At 56.3% G+C, this 17,692-nt stretch overlaps 7 protein-coding genes across 7 annotated transcripts; 5 read left to right on the top strand and 2 right to left on the bottom strand.

Annotated features, from left to right (window-relative positions):
* Window positions 1-535: 535 nt before the first annotated feature.
* On the top strand, window positions 536-1,945 carry J3D65DRAFT_599369 (uncharacterized protein; the record flags this gene model as incomplete). The annotated part of the gene is made up of 2 exons (XM_066797893.1): window positions 536-997; window positions 1,097-1,945. The coding sequence occupies 2 exons, from the start codon at window positions 536-538 to the stop codon at window positions 1,943-1,945; spliced, it is 1,311 nt and encodes a 436-aa protein (XP_066659982.1).
* Window positions 1,946-3,352: 1,407 nt separating this feature from the next.
* On the bottom strand, window positions 3,353-5,354 carry J3D65DRAFT_34725 (uncharacterized protein). Its single transcript, XM_066795532.1, has 3 exons — window positions 4,179-5,354; window positions 3,776-4,128; window positions 3,353-3,724 (listed from the first exon to the last, which is right to left on the bottom strand). Exons 1-3 carry the CDS (start codon window positions 5,248-5,250, stop codon window positions 3,371-3,373), a joined length of 1,779 nt encoding a protein of 592 aa, XP_066659981.1. The 5' UTR covers window positions 5,251-5,354; the 3' UTR covers window positions 3,353-3,370.
* Window positions 5,355-5,787: 433 nt separating this feature from the next.
* J3D65DRAFT_34741 (uncharacterized protein) lies at window positions 5,788-6,717 on the top strand. Its single transcript, XM_066795533.1, has one exon. The coding sequence runs from the start codon at window positions 5,921-5,923 to the stop codon at window positions 6,530-6,532; it is 612 nt and encodes a 203-aa protein (XP_066659980.1). The 5' UTR covers window positions 5,788-5,920; the 3' UTR covers window positions 6,533-6,717.
* Window positions 6,718-7,423: 706 nt separating this feature from the next.
* J3D65DRAFT_610610 (C-4 methyl sterol oxidase Erg25) lies at window positions 7,424-8,883 on the top strand. Its single transcript, XM_066798823.1, has 3 exons — window positions 7,424-7,519; window positions 7,575-7,836; window positions 7,885-8,883. Coding segments are annotated over exons 1-3 (915 nt in total). The 5' UTR covers window positions 7,424-7,517; the 3' UTR covers window positions 8,536-8,883.
* Window positions 8,884-9,940: 1,057 nt separating this feature from the next.
* J3D65DRAFT_610607 (uncharacterized protein) lies at window positions 9,941-11,403 on the top strand. Its single transcript, XM_066798822.1, has one exon. The coding sequence runs from the start codon at window positions 10,129-10,131 to the stop codon at window positions 11,092-11,094; it is 966 nt and encodes a 321-aa protein (XP_066659978.1). The 5' UTR covers window positions 9,941-10,128; the 3' UTR covers window positions 11,095-11,403.
* A 117-nt stretch (window positions 11,404-11,520) lies between these two features.
* J3D65DRAFT_545736 (BRCA1-associated protein 2-domain-containing protein) lies at window positions 11,521-13,733 on the bottom strand (the record flags this gene model as incomplete). Its single annotated transcript, XM_066796784.1, has 2 exons — window positions 11,521-12,798; window positions 12,852-13,733. The coding sequence occupies 2 exons, from the start codon at window positions 13,731-13,733 to the stop codon at window positions 11,521-11,523; spliced, it is 2,160 nt and encodes a 719-aa protein (XP_066659977.1).
* Window positions 13,734-14,121: 388 nt separating this feature from the next.
* Window positions 14,122-17,265, top strand: J3D65DRAFT_610603 (quinon protein alcohol dehydrogenase-like superfamily). Its single transcript, XM_066798821.1, has 2 exons — window positions 14,122-14,447; window positions 14,498-17,265. The coding sequence occupies exons 1-2, from the start codon at window positions 14,160-14,162 to the stop codon at window positions 16,847-16,849; spliced, it is 2,640 nt and encodes an 879-aa protein (XP_066659976.1). The 5' UTR covers window positions 14,122-14,159; the 3' UTR covers window positions 16,850-17,265.
* Window positions 17,266-17,692: the final 427 nt, after the last annotated feature.

Here is a 17,692-nt window from a genome sequence, read left to right as displayed (position 1 = left end):
CGCACGCCCAGCATTTCGGAGCGCACTCTGGCCTCGGGTTGAGATGTTGCGTACGTCACCAAGGCGAGGGCTTGATTCTTGGAGGATCGCAAGCGGGGCACCGCTTGGGCGCAAGGGCGGTTCACATAGGGGTGGGCGTCGAGTGCATCACGAATAGGCGTTTAAACAGGCAGGCAGGCAGGCAGGCAAGGGGGATGAGCAAGCAAACATAGCTAGTGGCGGAGCCTGCCTAGCAACTGGGCGCCAGTGGTGTGCGGTTCGCAGAGAACATTGGACGAAGGAAGGATGTCATGTTTGCTCATAAGTAGGAAAATTGAAATAGTAAGCTCAAGCTTCATGTGTCATTTGTGGCTGCGTCAGGTCGTCATAGTCAAAATAGCCTGGAGGGACCCTGGGTGGGCGGCCAGCCAGCTATCTGCATTGCTCACTTCCGTCCTCCCCGCAACCACGCAAACCAATCCAACACCACACTTGCTGCCGTCACCCTCCACGATCCCTCCCCGGCTCACAACGAGGCGCCGCCTACGCAAGCGCCATGGCTCCCGACCTAAATTCCTTGGGCACGGCTACTTCGTCATCGGCGACGACCTCCGGCCACCAACAAGCCCAAAACAACCACCACTTGGCGACGTCTCAGCAGCCCACCACATCATCGTCCCGCAACAGCACAAGTAGAAGCGCCTCGAACCGCTCGTCGCCAAATCACTCCCGCCGAACATCGCAACTCTCTCCCATGAACCCACCCCCGCTTCCCCTTGGCCACCATTCCAACGTTTCGTCCGCCGCACATCCACACCCACAAACCCAACAAACATACGCACCCTTTCCGCCGCTGAGCCCGAATATGTCGTCTACGTCCGCAGCCGCTTTGAATGGCAGGGCCAGAACTGGATCAGGCGCGGGTCCCGAAATGGATACGGGTGTGCCCATGAGGCATCCGCGGCCGCTCACGGCGGCGGAGCTGCACCACGAATTGGAGTTGGAACAGGAGGCCGTTGTGAGTATTTGCTCTTTTTCTAGTGCAATTCTTCCTCTGCGACCGTCTCTACCCACTTCTGCCGCACCATCAAAATGTCAATGTCTAACAAAGCCCTAGGTAAACCGTTTAACCCGCGAACTCTCTGCGCTCCGCGCCCACTCGGCCTCTGTAGCCAGCACAACGTCTGTCTCGAGCATGAGCACTTCGGCTTCTTTGCAAGGCAGTCACGCACATCTCCTCCCGCCCGCATCGGCAGGGACGCCCTTTCCCCTTTTCGAGGCAACAGGCGACCCACTGAGCACGGGAGCAGCGCACCATGCCGGTGCGCTCACGGGGCCAACGCACCCCTCGGGCACAGCGTCGCGGCGCTCGCGCGACCGCTCGTCCAGCAGCGTGTCGAGATCGGGCGCGTCTGCGGCTCCCCCAACTCTCAGCCACAACGTCGGCGGCGGCGCTGGTCCGGTTGCTGGGGCCGGGCTGGTGGGCGTACACACTGGCGGCCAGCAGCATCACCGCTATTCTATTTCGTCGCCGGGCGGCAGCTCCACGTCCAACTCCAACAACGCCACCGGCGCACCAACATCGGCAGCAACAACGGGAAGCACTCCGGGACTTGACAGCAGCAGCGCCAGCAGCTCAACGTACGCGGGCGGCGTAGCGCTCGCGCGGAGCCCCAGTCTGGGTGTTTCGGGAGGAGGCAGTGTTGGTGGTGGCCATCTGAGCCGATTCGAGGAGACGGCGCTGCATCGGCAGGAGCTTGAAGAGGCGAAGCGGGAAAACGAGCTCCTGCGCAAGAGAATAAGAGAGTTGGAGACTGAATTGCGTGGGAGGAGGAGAGCCAGCACCGCTGCGAGTGCGAATGGCGCGGCTGCTGCTGCTGGAGAGAATGGTGCGAGTGCTGCTCAGGAGGCGGCATCGCGCCAGAGTGGGCCCGAAGCTGCTACCGTGGTGGCTGCAGATGCTTAGTGAGTGTTGTTTTCAAGCCATGAGTGCGGTGGATTTGGTGGGGTGTTTTGGGCGAGATAGGGTGAGGTGAGTCAAAGCTGGTCTGTGAAGGCGTCACGGAACGCTATTGGGACAGTCTGATCAGGTTGGCGGCGGCAGTAAGCATTCATTGATGTTTCGGTGGTTGGAGGATTATGTGACGAGAGGGGTAGGTCTAGGCAAGAGGAGCTTCGCGGCGATGTCTTTACAAACGAACGAAGCGAACAGCGAGCGGTCAGGTAGAGGCGTGGGTGCAGTCAACCGTTTATTTTCTCGATGATTTGAAGTAGGGTATCCGTTGTCGAGTGTCAGCCCGGAGGGATTGCAATTGGCGTTGGAACCAGGAGTTCAGAGTTTGGCGTTGCAGAGCCCGCTGCTTTCTTTTCTCTCTCTCTTTACTTTCTTCCTGCAGAGCCTCGCGTTGTCTTATCTTTACTATCCCCTCGTGTCTTTGGCCTCTGTTGCGTACTGAACAGTAGGTGAAGCGCATGGTAGGAAATGGATGAAGCCTTGCTGGGATATCATATTAATCTACTCGACCTCGCAATTCTGAGCAGACCGGTGAAGTTAGCAATGGCATCACGTCCTGTATGTCATCTCCTTGCTCCTGGCTCCTATCCTAGCAAATGACCGGCATCCAAGATTGACTGATGAACACTTACACCCACCCAACGATTACTTCCAAGATCATATCGTTTCATTTCATGTCATTTCGCGACCTTCCCTTCCGTCAATAGGTAACGCGCACATCTGGCATTTCCTCAAACTCCGCCCCTATTCCCTCGAATCCATGCATGCACGCACATTGGCTTGACTCGACGGCAAGCCTGTGCAAGTCAACACCACCTTAATCACCCCGACTTTACGTCCTGCCCCCTGCCACGCGTGCGCGCGCGCGCGTCGTTTATGGGGACGATCCACTACCGACCGACGATAATGAAAGCGACGAAGAAACCTTACTCCTCCCAACATGCAGCAGCAACAGCGGCAGCACTCGCAGTAGCAGTAGCGGTACTAGCTAGCAGCAGAGGCCAAGGCGAAAAGCCTTGCACCACTACGAGAGCACGCAAAACAGGCAGGCAGGCAGGTAGACAATGTGTCCGTGGCCTGCAACCAAAACACACACCACACCGACCGCAACAGATAAAAAAGAAGTGTACGAGGAGGAGTGGTTTGTGCCTTTGCGACAATGTGTGGATGTGTGTTTGTAAAAAAAGAGAAGAAGAAAAAGTTTGGACACGGGGGTATTCCACCAGCATCCCTCTCAGCAGCAGGAACCCCCTGGCTGAGTTTTCCTCTCCATTTCCCGCTCCCAAGAACCCAACCAACAGCAAAACACCCCAACGACATCATCGACATCGAGGACATTGAGTCCGCTCTTGCATGGCGGAACTACGTGCTCATAGCTCATAGCTCTTCGTCCTCGTCCATCTTCTCTTGCTTGATCAAGGTCCCCGCGGGGATGCTTGCGTTGCCTTCACTAAGGCTCCTGGCCGGGTCATGCAACGATGGAGGGGCAACGCTGAACCCCGTCTTTTCTTCGACGCCAGATAGACTGGCGCGTTGCTTTTTAAAGGGACTGCCAATCGCTTCGGGGGCGGATTCTTTTGCAGCGAGTGCCGCGGCGGCTGATGTGGGTGCCTCCACACCGGGAGAGAGGGCGTTGGTGCTCGATGTTCCAGGCGTATCAGAGCCGCCAAATGGCGACCTGCGTGAGGGCGAGGGATTCTCAGCCGGTTCGGCGGAGTGGGCGCGCTTGAGCTGCTCCTTATTAGCAAAAGAATTTGAACGTTTTTAAGGAAATAAACGCACCTTGATTTGGCGAACACCCTCGGCAAGTTCGCGTTGTCTCGCAAGCTCCTCTGGCGAAAGATTGTCTTTGGCTTGCCTAATCTCCGCATCATCGTCGTCGTCGGCGCCAATGCGAACATCGTCTTCGTCGTCTGCGTCGCTGTCCATGGCGTCTTCGTCCTTGACCTTGCCGTCTTTGGCCTTCTTGGTTGGCGAATTGCCGGCTGGATCTCGGTACCCAGCAAAATTCCGGGTTCCAGTGGTACTCAGGGGCTTGAGAGCGGAAAAGTCGAGAGCGCTTTTCCGCTTTGTGGTAACCGGAGTTTTGGGCGTGGTCTTGGTAGAAGCCAAGATGCCCATTTTGCGGAGTTGCTCTGCGATTGGTCAGTACTCGTTGCGTTTGCACATTGGCGATTATGCTTACTCTCTCCTCTGTAAAGGAATGTAAACACTGCGTAAGGCTTGTTCGGAGGGTCGATACCAGTCACAGTCTGTGTGCTGATGGACTTGGGATCCAGAGACTTGGGTTTGGCAAAGCTGGTAGTGTGGTCAACATCTGCATCCCCGCTTCCCGACTCTCCGTTTGCACCAGCTCCGTCGTCATCGTCGTGAGCGTCGAATTGCGGAGAGTATTCGCCCCTCTTGATTTCACCAGATGCCAGGACCCGGTATAGAGCGACCTTGATCTGACCAGCGGCCTCGGGCATTGGGGGCTCGTCGTCCGAATCCGAGTCGGATGTGAAGAGCCCTTCGTCTCCAGAGAGCGCTTCCACCGGTGCATTCTTGTCCCCGCCGTATCGTAAGACGCCGTTTTTGCCGACGGACTTGTTGTCCTTTTCCTCTTCCATGGCTTCGTAATCGCTCCCCTTTTGATCTTCCTGCTTCTTCCGCCTCTTCTTTTCCAGGCGCTGCTTCCTCCTTTCTATCCTTTCGGCCACATCCTTGTCCTTTCCTTCGAGATCCAAGCCGTTGAGCCACCGCTCGAGTCCGACTTCGCGGAAAAGAAATTCTCTCTCGGCCAGACCACCGCCTTCCGACTCGGGCACGCTGACCCATCTTGAATTGACCCAGGTTTCCTCCCCCCGTCGCAGCAGTGTCGCCACCTCTTCCTTTGGCCGGCCGTCAAAGTAAATGTACGCGGCAATGGTTTCGTTTGGCGACGCCGTCAGCGGGATGTAGGGCCCGATGACCGGGCCGTACTTGGCGTGCTCATTCGCAGAGCCAGGTAGGCCGCCGACGATCCTCGGGCGGGGATAGGGGTCCTCGGGAGTGGACTTCGGGGTCGAATAGGGAACGTTCAGGCCGGGCGTAAGCAGGGTGATTGATATGGCAAAGGTGGACTGCTCAGGCTTGGTGGAGCCGGGAGGAACCTTTGCGGGCGGCACAGGGATGTAGGTGGTGATGCGGTGGGTCCTGGAGTTCTTCTGGATGCTGTACTCTGGCAGCGGGCCGTCAGGCGTGTGGATGCTGACGGCCAGGCCCTGGAAGCAGGGCATGTTCGACGAATCTCAACAAGGTTGAAGAAGTGGCGGGTGGGGCTTGGGCCAAAGAGCGGTGGCCGTGGACAGAGTCGGGCAGCGAGGAGAGAGGCGCTCGAGGGTGTTTTTGATGGAGGCGAGGCCGGGCGCTGTGGTGCAGAGGGTCGGGGAGCAGTGTTGCGACGCGCCAGAGCCGCACAGAGATTGTGGGGGGATGGAGTTGGTAAATGTCCGGTGCAAGCAAGACGAGGCGCTCGGATGCGGCGTGTGACGCGCTTCAACGCGAGCTTCGGCGACGAAGCAAGGCAGTTGGGCAGCCGCCTCGACAGCGAGAAGTCAACAATCGGGCAACGGGCAGAGCGCAGAGCGGATATGGAGCGAAGGAGTGGTGCGTCGAAACAGCGGGATGCCGCCGTGGTTGATGGCACTAGGAAGAGGCGCCAAGCCAAGAGCTGCCACGGCCAGTGCAGGCAGTGGAGGAGCGGCCAATCGATGCCTCACGTCTCCAAACCACCCACCACATCCGCCTGCCACAAAGCCACCGACAAGATGCTGAGACATGCCCGGTCGCTCTGATCTGACCTGACGCGCCGCGCCCGCAATGTTCCGAGCCCCACTGCAGCCATACATATACGAGCTGTGCCTCTGATGGCACACGCAGCCCCTCCACTCGACAACACTGAGCACCATGGCCGTGACAGAACTGGCCCAGCTCCGCCTCGAACCCGGAGCCTCCTTGGGGGATCCGTCCCTCAAGTCCAAGCTGGTCAAGGCCACGAAGGCCATGGAATCGTTTGACGGGCATCCCTTTTACTGGTACACGCAAATCGAGGACCCGTCCATATTCTACATTGTCGGCTCTTGGACTTCGGTGCAACGGCATCGTCAAGAATGGCTTCCCTCGGCTGCAAACCAGGAGCTCCTCGAGCTGCTCAGTGGTCTCGTCATCGTTGACTGGATGTTCCACGTCCAGGTCGCACAGGACCAGCTACCCCTCGATGCGCCCGTCATGGCCATAGGCAGACACTTTATCAAGCCTGGAGCACACGTCGGATTTGAAGAGACGTTCCGATCGGTCAAGCATCATGTTGCCAATTACACAGCACCTCGAGGCGTGGCTGGGGGGTGGAGGGTGGAAAAGGAAGCAGAGGATCAGGAGGAGTGGGTGCTGTTTGCGGGCTGGCCTGATGCTGCCAAACACTCAGAGTTTGCTGAAACTCCAGCATTCAAAGAGTATGCTAGGATCAAGGACTTTGTTGAGAGACTCGAGGTCAAGCATGCTACGAAAATGGACCTGTAGGCGATGGACGTGTCCTGTCATACTCTGCTATGTTGCGGAGATGGGCCGGAGATTGAAGACTAGACTACAGCAAGGTTTCTGGCTGCCACTATACAGTTTAGGAGTATTGCTCAAGCCGATGTTTCATTGGACAGTTTCGATGCAGCCTCACCTTTAACGAAAGAAACAAGCGAAAGCTTAATAGACGGCAATCTAGCAGGGTCCGTATGCTTAAATGGTGGTCGACTGCAAACAGCAATAGTGGTGAGTGGGCATCCCTTGGGCAGGACAGGCACGCTGGCAGACACGGCGAGCGTATTCGGAGTCTTGTCCAGTGGCGAGGCAGTCAGGAACAGTCGGGCATTGCTGGGGCCAAGAGATCTTGACGTATTCAAGCCAATGGGGAGGGCAAGACGGCGGGGCTGCAGATTAAGTTCGGACAGGGCTGTGTGGTGGGCGCCGGCCGTGGCAAAGAAACATCGGGGGTGGTCCAGTAGTCGAGAGCAAGAGTGGGTAACACACGTCGCCGTCGTCCAGTGCGCTGGCCAACGGAAGCATGTGCGTCTTCGAGAAGCAGTGGAGGGCCTGAGCGGTGAGAAACGACGTCGTCGCGGGCCTGGTCTTGGTGGTGGTGGTGGTCATGATGATGGCCGTTGGTGTGGCGCAGAGCCACGGCGGACAGTCTGGCGGGTAGAGAGTCTCCGAATGGACAGAATTGGACCATCATGAGCTGAGGAGGTGTCCCGTCGCGCCACAATATGGCGACGTGGGAGAGATTGATGTGAAGGGCGGGCCCAAAGCGGTCTAGGGCAGGCGGCGCCAACGTACGACGTACGGTAGTCCCTGAGCGGCGGGAAGTCGAGTGCCGGGTTGCGTGAGCTGAGGCCCTCACCTCAGGCACGTCCCGGACGTCCTCAAAACCCCCGGCCTCCCAAGACCTACCGCTCGCCGTTTTCGCCCACTCCAACCCTCTCCCTCTCCACCTGCTCCCACGCGCGTCCACGCCATGCAAGTCTCCCTCTGTCGCTGCTGCTCGCCCTTCTCGCGCTAACTTTCATCCCAGGAACGCGACAGTCGCCTACCAGGCACCTCTCCTGCCTACCGATGGCGGCTACTGGGCCAACTTTGACGAAGTCTCAAAGTACAATGTCTCGCTCAACTACTTTGAGCGCATGTGGCTCGCCTACTACATCTGGATAAACAACGACATTCTCGCGACCGGCATCATGTCCTTTGTCATGCACGAGGTCGTCTACTTTGGCCGCTCCCTGCCCTGGATCATCATCGACTTTATTCCATACTTCAACAAGTACAAGATTCAAAACGTACCACCACCCGCCCATGAATTCGCCCGCTCGCGCTAACCGACCCAGCATAAAATCCCAACCGTCAAGGAACAATGGTCGTGCGCCCTCTACGTTCTCCTCAGCCACTTTACCGTCGAGCTCCCGCAAATTTGGCTCTTCCACCCCATGGCTCAGTTCTTTGGCCTCGAGACCGGTGTGCCGTTTCCTTCGCTGCTGAAGATGGCCTACCAAATTGCCATCTTTTTCGTCCTCGAAGATTCCTGGCACTACTGGACCCACCGCGCCATGCACGTCTTCCCTTATCTCTACAAGAACATCCACAAGATTCACCACTACTATTCGGCACCCTTTGGCATGGCCGCCGAGTATGCGTCACCCATTGAGGTTATGATCTTGGGTCTGGGAACCGTTGGCTCACCCATCCTGTACTGCGCCATCACCAAGGACCTGCACATCCTGACCATGTACGTGTGGATCATTTTCCGCCTGTTCCAGGCCATCGACGCACACAGTGGCTACGAGTTCCCCTGGAGTCTGCACCACTTCCTGCCCTTCTGGGCCGGCGCCGAGCATCACGACGTCCACCACGAACGCTTTATCGGCAACTACGCCAGCAGCTTCCGCTGGTGGGACTACGTCCTGGACACCGAAGCCGGCCCCGAGGCCGCCAAGAAGAGGCGCGAGAGGAAGCTGGCCAAGGCTAAGAAGGCTGCATAAGGCGATCGCTCTCATAGCGGCATAGTAATTACGCAGGACTCGCGTACATAGCAGGGTCAAGGCATGTCAGATTGCCGTGCAAAAAAAGCCACCATCCACTCACTGGCTTGAGGAGACGCTAGAGGACGCCTGTCCCGCGACGGGTCCGCCAAGAGAGGAAGGAAGGACTGCATTTGGGTGTGGCGTTGGACTAAGGGTAGACATTTGGCAAGGACGACTAGCGCCAGCATCGGCAATGACCATGCAACAACAAACGGCTCCTTTCGATTTATCTGTATTTAATACTCTTCTGCCTACTTTTTTTTTGGCATGCATGCATCCATAGCTCTTAATCCAGACATGACGATCATTCCGAAACTGCAGGTACGATTTCCGAGCAAGTTTGTCGTACTTCGACTGCATCAGCGTAAATTTACCGCTACGCGATGATTGTTGACGCGACCGACAACGCAAAGATGCTGGCAGCCATCCTACAATCTGAAAAGATTTCCAGCAGGGGTGGGAAAATAGAGGGTATGTGCGTGCATGCCGACGGAGATGCCGATGTTGCCGCCACGATGCCGCTGGATCTAAAAGACTGTCGGTCTGTGAGAATGGTCTGAGGTGTCACGAAAGGCACCTTATGGGCTGATGATGATGGGACGGGGCCTGGATCTTTGAAGAGTATGTGCTGAGATGGGGGGATGCCGAAGAAGCCGCTAGGGAAAATTACTGCCGCGGGTCTCTACAGGGAGACATTCATAATCTGTGCTTGTGGTTGAGGCGATGTACAGTGATTGGTCTAGGTAGCCTTTGGTCGTGGGTGCCATCCGTCACCTCTTCCTCAGGCGCACACCTATCCCTCTACTTTGACAAGAACTGCAAAGTAAACACAGCATGTCCACACAATCCTTAGATCCTCTTTTAAACCGTTTCTACCCCTTGCCCGCAGGTCCCTCTTTCATGAACTGTCTCCCTATTTGCTCTCGTCTCACGTCGTCTTGTAGTAGCCTATCCAACTTTTCTAATCTGATCATTGTATTTCTATATTCCCGTTCATTCAGTTCCTGACTTTCTTGATGTTACTATCACTCCAGTATTGCCCATGCCAATCGGGAGCTACTTGTTTTCCCATATTTGAGGAAGTGGTCAGTATTCTCAGGGCCTGGAGCCGGCAAGCGGTCGAACAGTCGGTCATGCCTTTGGCAGGCTACGCATGTTTGCCATAGATCCCCCTCTTCCTCTTCAGCTCGCAACCCCTCCTCGACCATTTGCCATCCATGGAACCTAGATGCAGAAATGATGGAACTCGCATTTCATTTGCGTATCTGTCGAGGGAGAGGGAGAGAATCAAAGAAGTACCGTGGTTGACACTTCAACTGTTTGGGTCGAGGAGTGCTGCTCCCCGCCAGCTGGCCTCAACAATGGATGAGGACTGTGAAGTCGAGGGATATATAAGTCCACAGCTCCTACGGAGTACTTCTGATCCCCTCGTTCGTTTACTCATCGACCTCGAATCCTCGAATACCACGTCACCCCCACCCGCCACCAACTCGGTTTCCGCTCACCCGACCACTGGATTTCGAAGTCGCCACGCTTTGAGGAGAAGTGAAAATGACGAACGAAAATCAAAAAATGCCGTGGCTCACATCCGGACTTCCTGACGGTGGCCCCCGTTACACGCCCAACTTCGCGCCCGCAAGCTACGACGTCGCTGTCCCATACATCGGCACGCGCAGACACACCGAGCAACTCTGGCCAGTGGATCCCCTCGCGGCCCCCCGTCCGGCGTATAATGCCAACAGCTACTCTGGAGCGTTGAACGGCAAAAACAACATGCCCACCACTACCACCACGCCCGTTTCAGACAACCGCACGCACAGAATCGTGCCCGCGGTTCCCCGTCCGGCATCCAATGCCGTCGGGTCCGCCTCAATGTCCGTCAACGACGGCAGGGGTTCGGGCGAGTCCCGCGAGTCCCAGGGAAACAAGGGTCCCGTAAACATCGATCGGTTGGCGCAGCACTGCGCCTTTGCTTGCCAGCAGATTGAGGCGCTGGTCAGCAGGCTCGACGACAAACTCGGCGCCGTCCGGCCCCAGCACCACAAGGACTGCACTTGCTCCTGCGCCACGACAGCCAGGGAGAAGCAGCAGCAGCAGCAAGAAGAGAAAGAAGAAGCGCACTGGCCGTTAGGATTGAAGCAGCTGCTGAGACAGTTTCAGCAGCAGTTGCGTCGGCAGGTCCAGGATACGCAGGAAATGAGCGGCAAACTTGCGCGGATGGACGAGCGTCCTTGGCTCGCGAGGACGCTGGAGCTGCAAGAGGCCATTGATTCGTTGCAGGAGGAGATCAAACAAATGAACCATGAACGACAGATCGAGCGGGCCAGGGCGGAGAGTGTTGCGGAGGAGAGGAGACTGAAGCAATTTCAGGAGGCGGACAGGGTCAAGCAGCTCGAGGACGCGATGAGGAGGCTGACGCACCTGGAACATCGGGTGGACGTCGAGACAGGTGCAGTGTCCCCCGACCAGGTTGAAAGGGACTGGCTCTTGGTCGCCCAGAGCGGCATGCCGTTTTGAAGGCTGAATAAGGAGTCGAAGGCCACGGGCAATCGGGACCACCGGTCGACCATTTGACAAGGAGGAGCACTCGGGAAATGCCCGTCTTCCAACCTCGCCCTTGTCCGGGATATCAGGCACTTGCGCGCTTGCGATTTTGACGGTGCGGCTGCAACAAGACGATAACTCTGGATCGTTTGCATCGAGGCGGGAAGTCCTAAGATTTTCCTTTTCCGTTTCCTTACTCCCTTTTCTGTCTGCTCTAAGTAATGCATATCGAGACCAATCTGCCCCATCCCATTGGGGAGGACGGCAGCCAAAGTCTAGGCAGTTTGGTATATGTCAAGCACATTGCCATCATCGGCGCAGCAATATCGCGTGCTCCAAAACTCTTTGCCAAAGAATGCACCAATGGGTATATAGCGCCCCAAACCGATAGACATAATCTCATTTCTTGCCCTTTCCCTTCCTCTTCTTGCTCTTTTCAGGAGGCGTTGGTCCAACCTCGACGGTGCCTTCTCTGACTTCATCGCCCAGCCCACCTTCTCCATCCTCTTGCTCCAACTGCTTCAACTTCTCCTGGCCGCTGATGAAGAATGAAAGGTCCCGATTCTGTTCCATGAGCTCCTGCTTCTCGGCTTCGAGCATCCTGTTCTTGTCTTCCACCTCTGCCATCCTGGTGTCGAGGTGCTTGATACGCTTCATGAGCGATCCGCTGAAGGTCTTTTCCTCCTGGTACTGCTTGGTCATCGACCTCGCAAGATTGTCTGCCTTGTCGGCCTTGGTCGTCAGTCGTGCAACATCCTTTTCTAGTGAAGATATGGTGGCTTTCGCACTGGTGTGCTGCTCCCGAAGTTCTCGCACCTCACGCATCATTGCAGAGGCAGTGGCAGCCGCCTCCTCCGCAGCTTGCGTGGCTTTGGAGGCTTTGTCAACCGCACGGTCGAGCTGTTCCTCAAAGTAGAGACGTTGGCTGTCGAGTTGACTGGTCAAGAGATATGTGTATTCAACGCCCATGTTGTCCAACTTCTCGCGTGGTACGTAGTCTTCGGCGAAACCAGTCATGCTTGAATTTGGGTGATGGGCTGCTGGCAAATCGACGAGCTTTCCATCGGCTTTGTTCTGGACAAGTCGATGTACATATCCATCGCCAGTATAGTCCCAGACGTGTTGAGTGGTGATGTCCATGGCATAGCTATGGCTCGTAGCTTCGTAATGTTGAAAAGCATGCGCCGAGTCGTAGCGACCACAGCCAATGTTGCCACAAATGAGGCATATCCAGAGATTCGCGTTTGTCCCGCAAACACTGCATTCGTTCTCTGGTGCTTCGCCATCTGCCGTGTTGCCCCGCGAGACCAGCGAGTCATTTTGAGTGTACCGACAAACAGGACAGCCGCTGCCCCGCCACTTTTCAAGACAGGCACAATGGAAGACGTGTTGGCAAAGAATCGTCAGCAATCCGGTAGTCTCGTCCATCCGCTCCAGGCAGACCGGGCATGTAGGCAGCTCGACAAGGGAAGACGTGGGGGGTGGAAGCGGCTTTGTGCTCAGAGAAGTTGCCAACGCACTAGACTCTGAAGCCCCAGGAATCGGAGCAGTTGGAGTCGGTCTCGCGGTAGGAGTAAATGGGTCGTTTGTCATGGACGGAAAGCTGGAGGGGTCTTGCTTCTCACCCGGGGTTTGGAATTGTATCGACTTGACGAAAACGACGTGGCAATTCTCAGGCTGCGTAGCTTGATTAGCTTGGACATTACCAACGAGACCTTCCGGAGTTGTACCTCCATGCTGTTGAACAGTTTGCCATTCCAGTCCTTGCGCCACTGCCTCGCCTTCCTGGCTTCTCGGAATTTCATGAGCACCATGTACTTGTTGGCCCTCGCCGTCCGAATCTGTCGAAAGTGACTGACATCTTCTCTCGTCTGTTCGCCCACAAAGCCCAGCAAGTCAGATGGCGTCATGTATGACGGCACTGCCAATATGCAAAGAGTCGTGCAGTCCTCTTCTTTGAATTCTTGTTTGTCTGCCTCTTCCACTTGGCCGCCTTCCGACCCAGTACTGGACGAAGTGTCATAATAGAGCCCTGGCGTCTCTTGCGAGTCGCGGTACAGATGCACCACACCCCAGCCCACCTCGGTATTTTTGACCTCTCCTGGCACAAAGACGCCCTTGGTCGCGAGTCCGATCCCAACAGGCGAAGACGTCAACGCTTGCGCGTTGCCTTCTGCTGCTGCAGCGGCGGTTCCGCCAGCCACCGGTACCATGTCTATGCTCTGGATCGATACGCTGTCAAAGCGCCAGTCCTTGGCAGCCAGCGGGGCCTCGGAGTGTTTCTTCGACGTACTATCGTGGTTCGACGGTTTGGTGTCTAGGTGGCTTTTACGGCGCTCGCTGTATGAGGGGCGCGCGGTGCTCGGGTGGGTGAGGTTGGTGAGATCGACGCTGTTGGCGGCGGTTCTGCTGCGGCGCGTGTTCTTGCGCTTGCGCGGTGGAGAAGCCCACGAAGGCTTCTGATGTTCGGGTAGCGATGACGAGAAGATGTTGGTCTCTGGCGGCGGCAGGTATACCTCGCCTTTGGCCGGGTACGACAGGACGTCCTCGTTGGGCGTAAGCGGATGAGAGTACAGTTCAAAAGCCAGGTGGTAAAAGTATGAGGGCGACATCAGGCTGGTCGCGTTGTGAGATCTGACATGTCGAGCGAGAGGCAGGCTACGCGCTCTATTGAAAAAGTGAAATGGACGATGTTTGGTCGGGAGCAGCTGCGGTGACGATGGTAGGGCCTTCCCCGACATTCGAGATGCCAAGACATTGGTGATAAACAGACGACAGCTGATTTCTGGTGTATTGGCATGATGAAATCTTTGGTTGAACCTGGGGAGCTACAGTGATTTCTAGATATCCTGAAAGGCTTGACCCACGGCATGGAAGTTGAGCACCGTGGTGGAATACATGATGGAGACGAGCCTGGCCAATCAGTGAGGACCGAGGACCCCGCTCACCGCCTGCATCTCACCACGCCAACTCGATGTTTATCAACACTCTCTTCTTCACCACCGCCCAAATGCTCGAGCCCGCACCCTGATCCCCAGATGCCGCCCTCTCGCGTCGCACAAAACGCTCGGCCTGGACCTGTCGAGTCCCCTACGGCCTTCACCTTTCCCAAGGACCATCATCTAATCGTAACGACTGAACGATACGTTTGGTCGTGGGATGCGCGCGGCCTGACAAATGCCTTCAGGTCGGGATCTGGGGGCATCCTTGCTGCTAAGGAGGCCAAGGATGGGAGTGGACTTCTAGCGGTAGCCGATGACCAAGTTGTGGTGCTACACGATGCGAATCGAGGCATGAAGAGGAGCTACAGGCTCAAGGGTACTGAAGTAAGGATTGGCTTGTTCCGGTTCAGACGAATGGCGCTGATTGTAAAAAGGGAAGAATCCGCCTGCTGGAGTACTCGAACGATTCAAAAAGCCTTTTCTTCACCACCACCCTTCAAAACGCTGTGCAATCCTACTCGCTTCGTCAGGCTTGCCTACTCGAGCCCTCGCACACCCATCCGTCTCCGCCGACCGTGTTGGCCATCTCACATACCTCGCATCTATTGCTCTCTGGATCAGAAAAGCCACCAACAATCTATCTGCAAAATCTGACGCTGCGGACACCATCAGTCTCGCTGCATCCAAGGGCTTCTGATGCCGCCGTCGAGATAGCATCTTTCCATCCGGAGCGCCCCAATGTGTTCCTCCTCGCCTTCAAGGATGGAACTCTTGCGGCGTACGACGCAACCCGCATACTTGGAAGAGCTGGACGGGGTGGGACAGGCGGAGAAGTTGGCGCCCTCAAGAATCTCCACAATGTCACCAGTCTCATTGCAGCGGACAAGGAAAACGACTTCTTCAGGAGCCCCAGCGTTGGCAGATCGGTCTCGATCACAGGAGCAGCCTTTCTTCCAGGTCATCGATCAAGAGCCATTAGCGTCGGAGCAGATGGGCGCTGCCGATTAGTCGACTTTGACCGTGGAGGAACCATTCTGCGCACCTGGCACGTCAAGGGACCTGCCACTAGTTTGTCAATCCTGTCGGTGCCGGCAAGGCCTCGCTCTCCTGTACGACAGAAAGCGGGGAATGCTGCGCGTTCCAATGCACTTGGCGATGCCTTGAACAATACCATTGCCATTGGGCGACAAGACGGCAAGGTCCTTCTTTTCGACTCGGTTGGGCTTCTGCTGACCGAAAGAACTATTGAGGCTGAAGCTGGCCGCATTGTCGATGTACAGTGGATGAAGGGACCTGGACTGAAGCCATCCAAGGAGTCATTGACACAACCTGCTACCAAAGAGGCACCCATTGATCGGCCTGACAAAACGGATGCTGCTAATGTGGAGTTCAATAGCTCTGAGACTTTGACAGAAGAGAACCAGCAGCCTGTAGTGCAAAGCTCGTCGGTCTACAGCGCTGAAGCACTTGATGATGGCTATGGGGGAGAATCCGGGACCGTCAATTACACGCCAAGCGCTGAGGGCGTCGGCAGGGCTCTACCTCTACCCCCCGTTGGTGGTGTAAACTATATGGACCTATTTTCTCCTGTAAAACCAGTCTCACCACCACGCTCTCCCCAGCGCAAAAGTCCACGTCCTCGAAACCGGCCGAGGATTCTCAGCTCAACTTTCCGCCAGAGCAGCATATCTGTATCAGCTGAGCGGTCTCGAGAAGAATTGACACTTGGAGAACCACCGCATCTGCCTCCACACGCTGCGGGAATATCAGAGGCCGAAGATCGTGGCGATGGAGCAGCTTCCTCTAAAGCCCTTGAACAAGACGATCCTCGTAAACGGGCGTCATACGTTGAAAGAACGACTTCTCCAAGCCCTTCGTCAAGGAGCGGGCCCAAATTGGCCAAGACCCCATCGAAAAAGAATCCTCTAGCTAGGAAAGGCCGAAGAGTGTCACAGGTGCGCATGCCAGGTTCATTTCGGAGTACTCCGACACTCGAGTCCACCTCGACTTCCACCGGCACTAGTAGCAAGATTCTGGCCGACATCCGGCGCCTGGGAGATTCAGGAAGCCAGAAGGGCGGCCTTGCCCTTCTGGCACCGTACATGAATTCGCGAGAGACCCCCCATAGTACCCCTAGTACCGAGTCTCTTCCAAAGCCCAATCAAAAAGGCCAAGGGGAAACGAATGAAGGCGCAGGAGAAGAACCCGTCCTCGCGGAATCTAGTCTAGCCAACGCGCAAGGTCCAACCGAGAGATCAGAAGACATCTGGCTTACGTCTGACGACGAAGCGTCGCAGTCGCGGCCCCGCCTTCGCTCACGCTCCCAGCGCATGCGCTCTCATCGCAATTCGTCAGTAAGAAAGTTGTACGGCGCCCCTCATCACATTCCCGCCCATCCGCGCTCTCCGCCGCCACCGGTTCCCTCTGACCGCTCCCCCAACACCGCCGGCGGCGCCCATGCCTTCCTCAATGCGCCTTCGTTGCTGCCGCCAGGCGCGGCGCTCTCGCCCAAGGGTCCCGTGTCGATGGACGAGTTCTTTCCCCGCCGAGGCTCGTTGCCGTCGAGCTCGCACCATGGCCGAAGCAGTTCGCCGGACTCTAAGCAGCGCGTGGGAGGCGCAATGGCGAATGAGACGGCTTGGGGGCACGAAGCCGCCAGGGAAGGGGACTGCGAGTGCGGCAGCTCTTGTTGTGCGGCGCTTCGGAGAGATGTCAGGGTGATGGGAGAGGAGCTGAGGATGCTGAGGGATCAGGTTGATGTTATGAGGGCCATGATGATGGGGTAGGGCAGGGCAGGTGCGTTTGTGCTGTGCATGCATAGGCTGACCCTGTGGTGACTTGGAGCATGCACGTACGACCTTCTATTACTTTCGGTTTCTGTTGGCTTGGGAGCTTGGGATTTGGGGAGTTTGGGATTGCTCTTGGAAGAGAGTGGACAGAACGGGCTTTCATTGCTGGATGGGCTTTAGACACGAGAGATATACCCTGGGTTAGGATTGGATTGGACTGGAGATGACACGACTCCGTAGTTAGAGAGACTGGACGCGGTGAAATTGACCGACGGATCTCCTTGATTCGGCTTTTTCTAGAAGCGATCAGATTCTTCTGTTTGAGATTGTTTGTGGTGGGCTTGTCCTTTGCGCCAGACGTAGTGAGCCTTCGAAATGACATGGGAGCCCACAATGAATCATTGACAGCTACCCTAGCCTAGGGATTTTGAGCATAGCAGAGCGTGGAGCAACCCACAGACTCACATGCCTTGTCAGTCAGTCAGCATGCAGCAAACACAGCCTTTGTAGATTCCATGCCTAGCAATGGCACATCGAAAATTCACACGGGAAGGCTTTGCAAAACAACAGGTTGGTGCACAATCGCTTTTTGTTGTTTTTCTCTGTGCTGAATCTCATCAAGCAACCAGACCACCACTAGCCTAGCTGACTAACCATCTGCCTGCCTGTCCCGTCCCAATCTCGTCACTCAACAAAATGTCGTCTCCCAGCATTGCAATTTTTTTGACTGCATCCAGTCGATCGAGCCCCTTTCGTCGATAGGGGCTGATATCTCCCGACATGCCAGCATTCCAACTTCTATGGCAAGGAAACATGCAGTGCATGACTCAAAGGGGGAAG

The sequence above is a fragment of the Phyllosticta citribraziliensis genome (genome assembly GCF_038025025.1).
Source record: "Phyllosticta citribraziliensis strain CPC 17464 chromosome Unknown J3D65scaffold_1, whole genome shotgun sequence".
Lineage (NCBI taxonomy): Eukaryota > Fungi > Ascomycota > Dothideomycetes > Botryosphaeriales > Phyllostictaceae > Phyllosticta > Phyllosticta citribraziliensis.
Note: the sequence above shows the minus strand (reverse complement) of the source record. Positions and strands in the feature narration are given on the sequence as shown.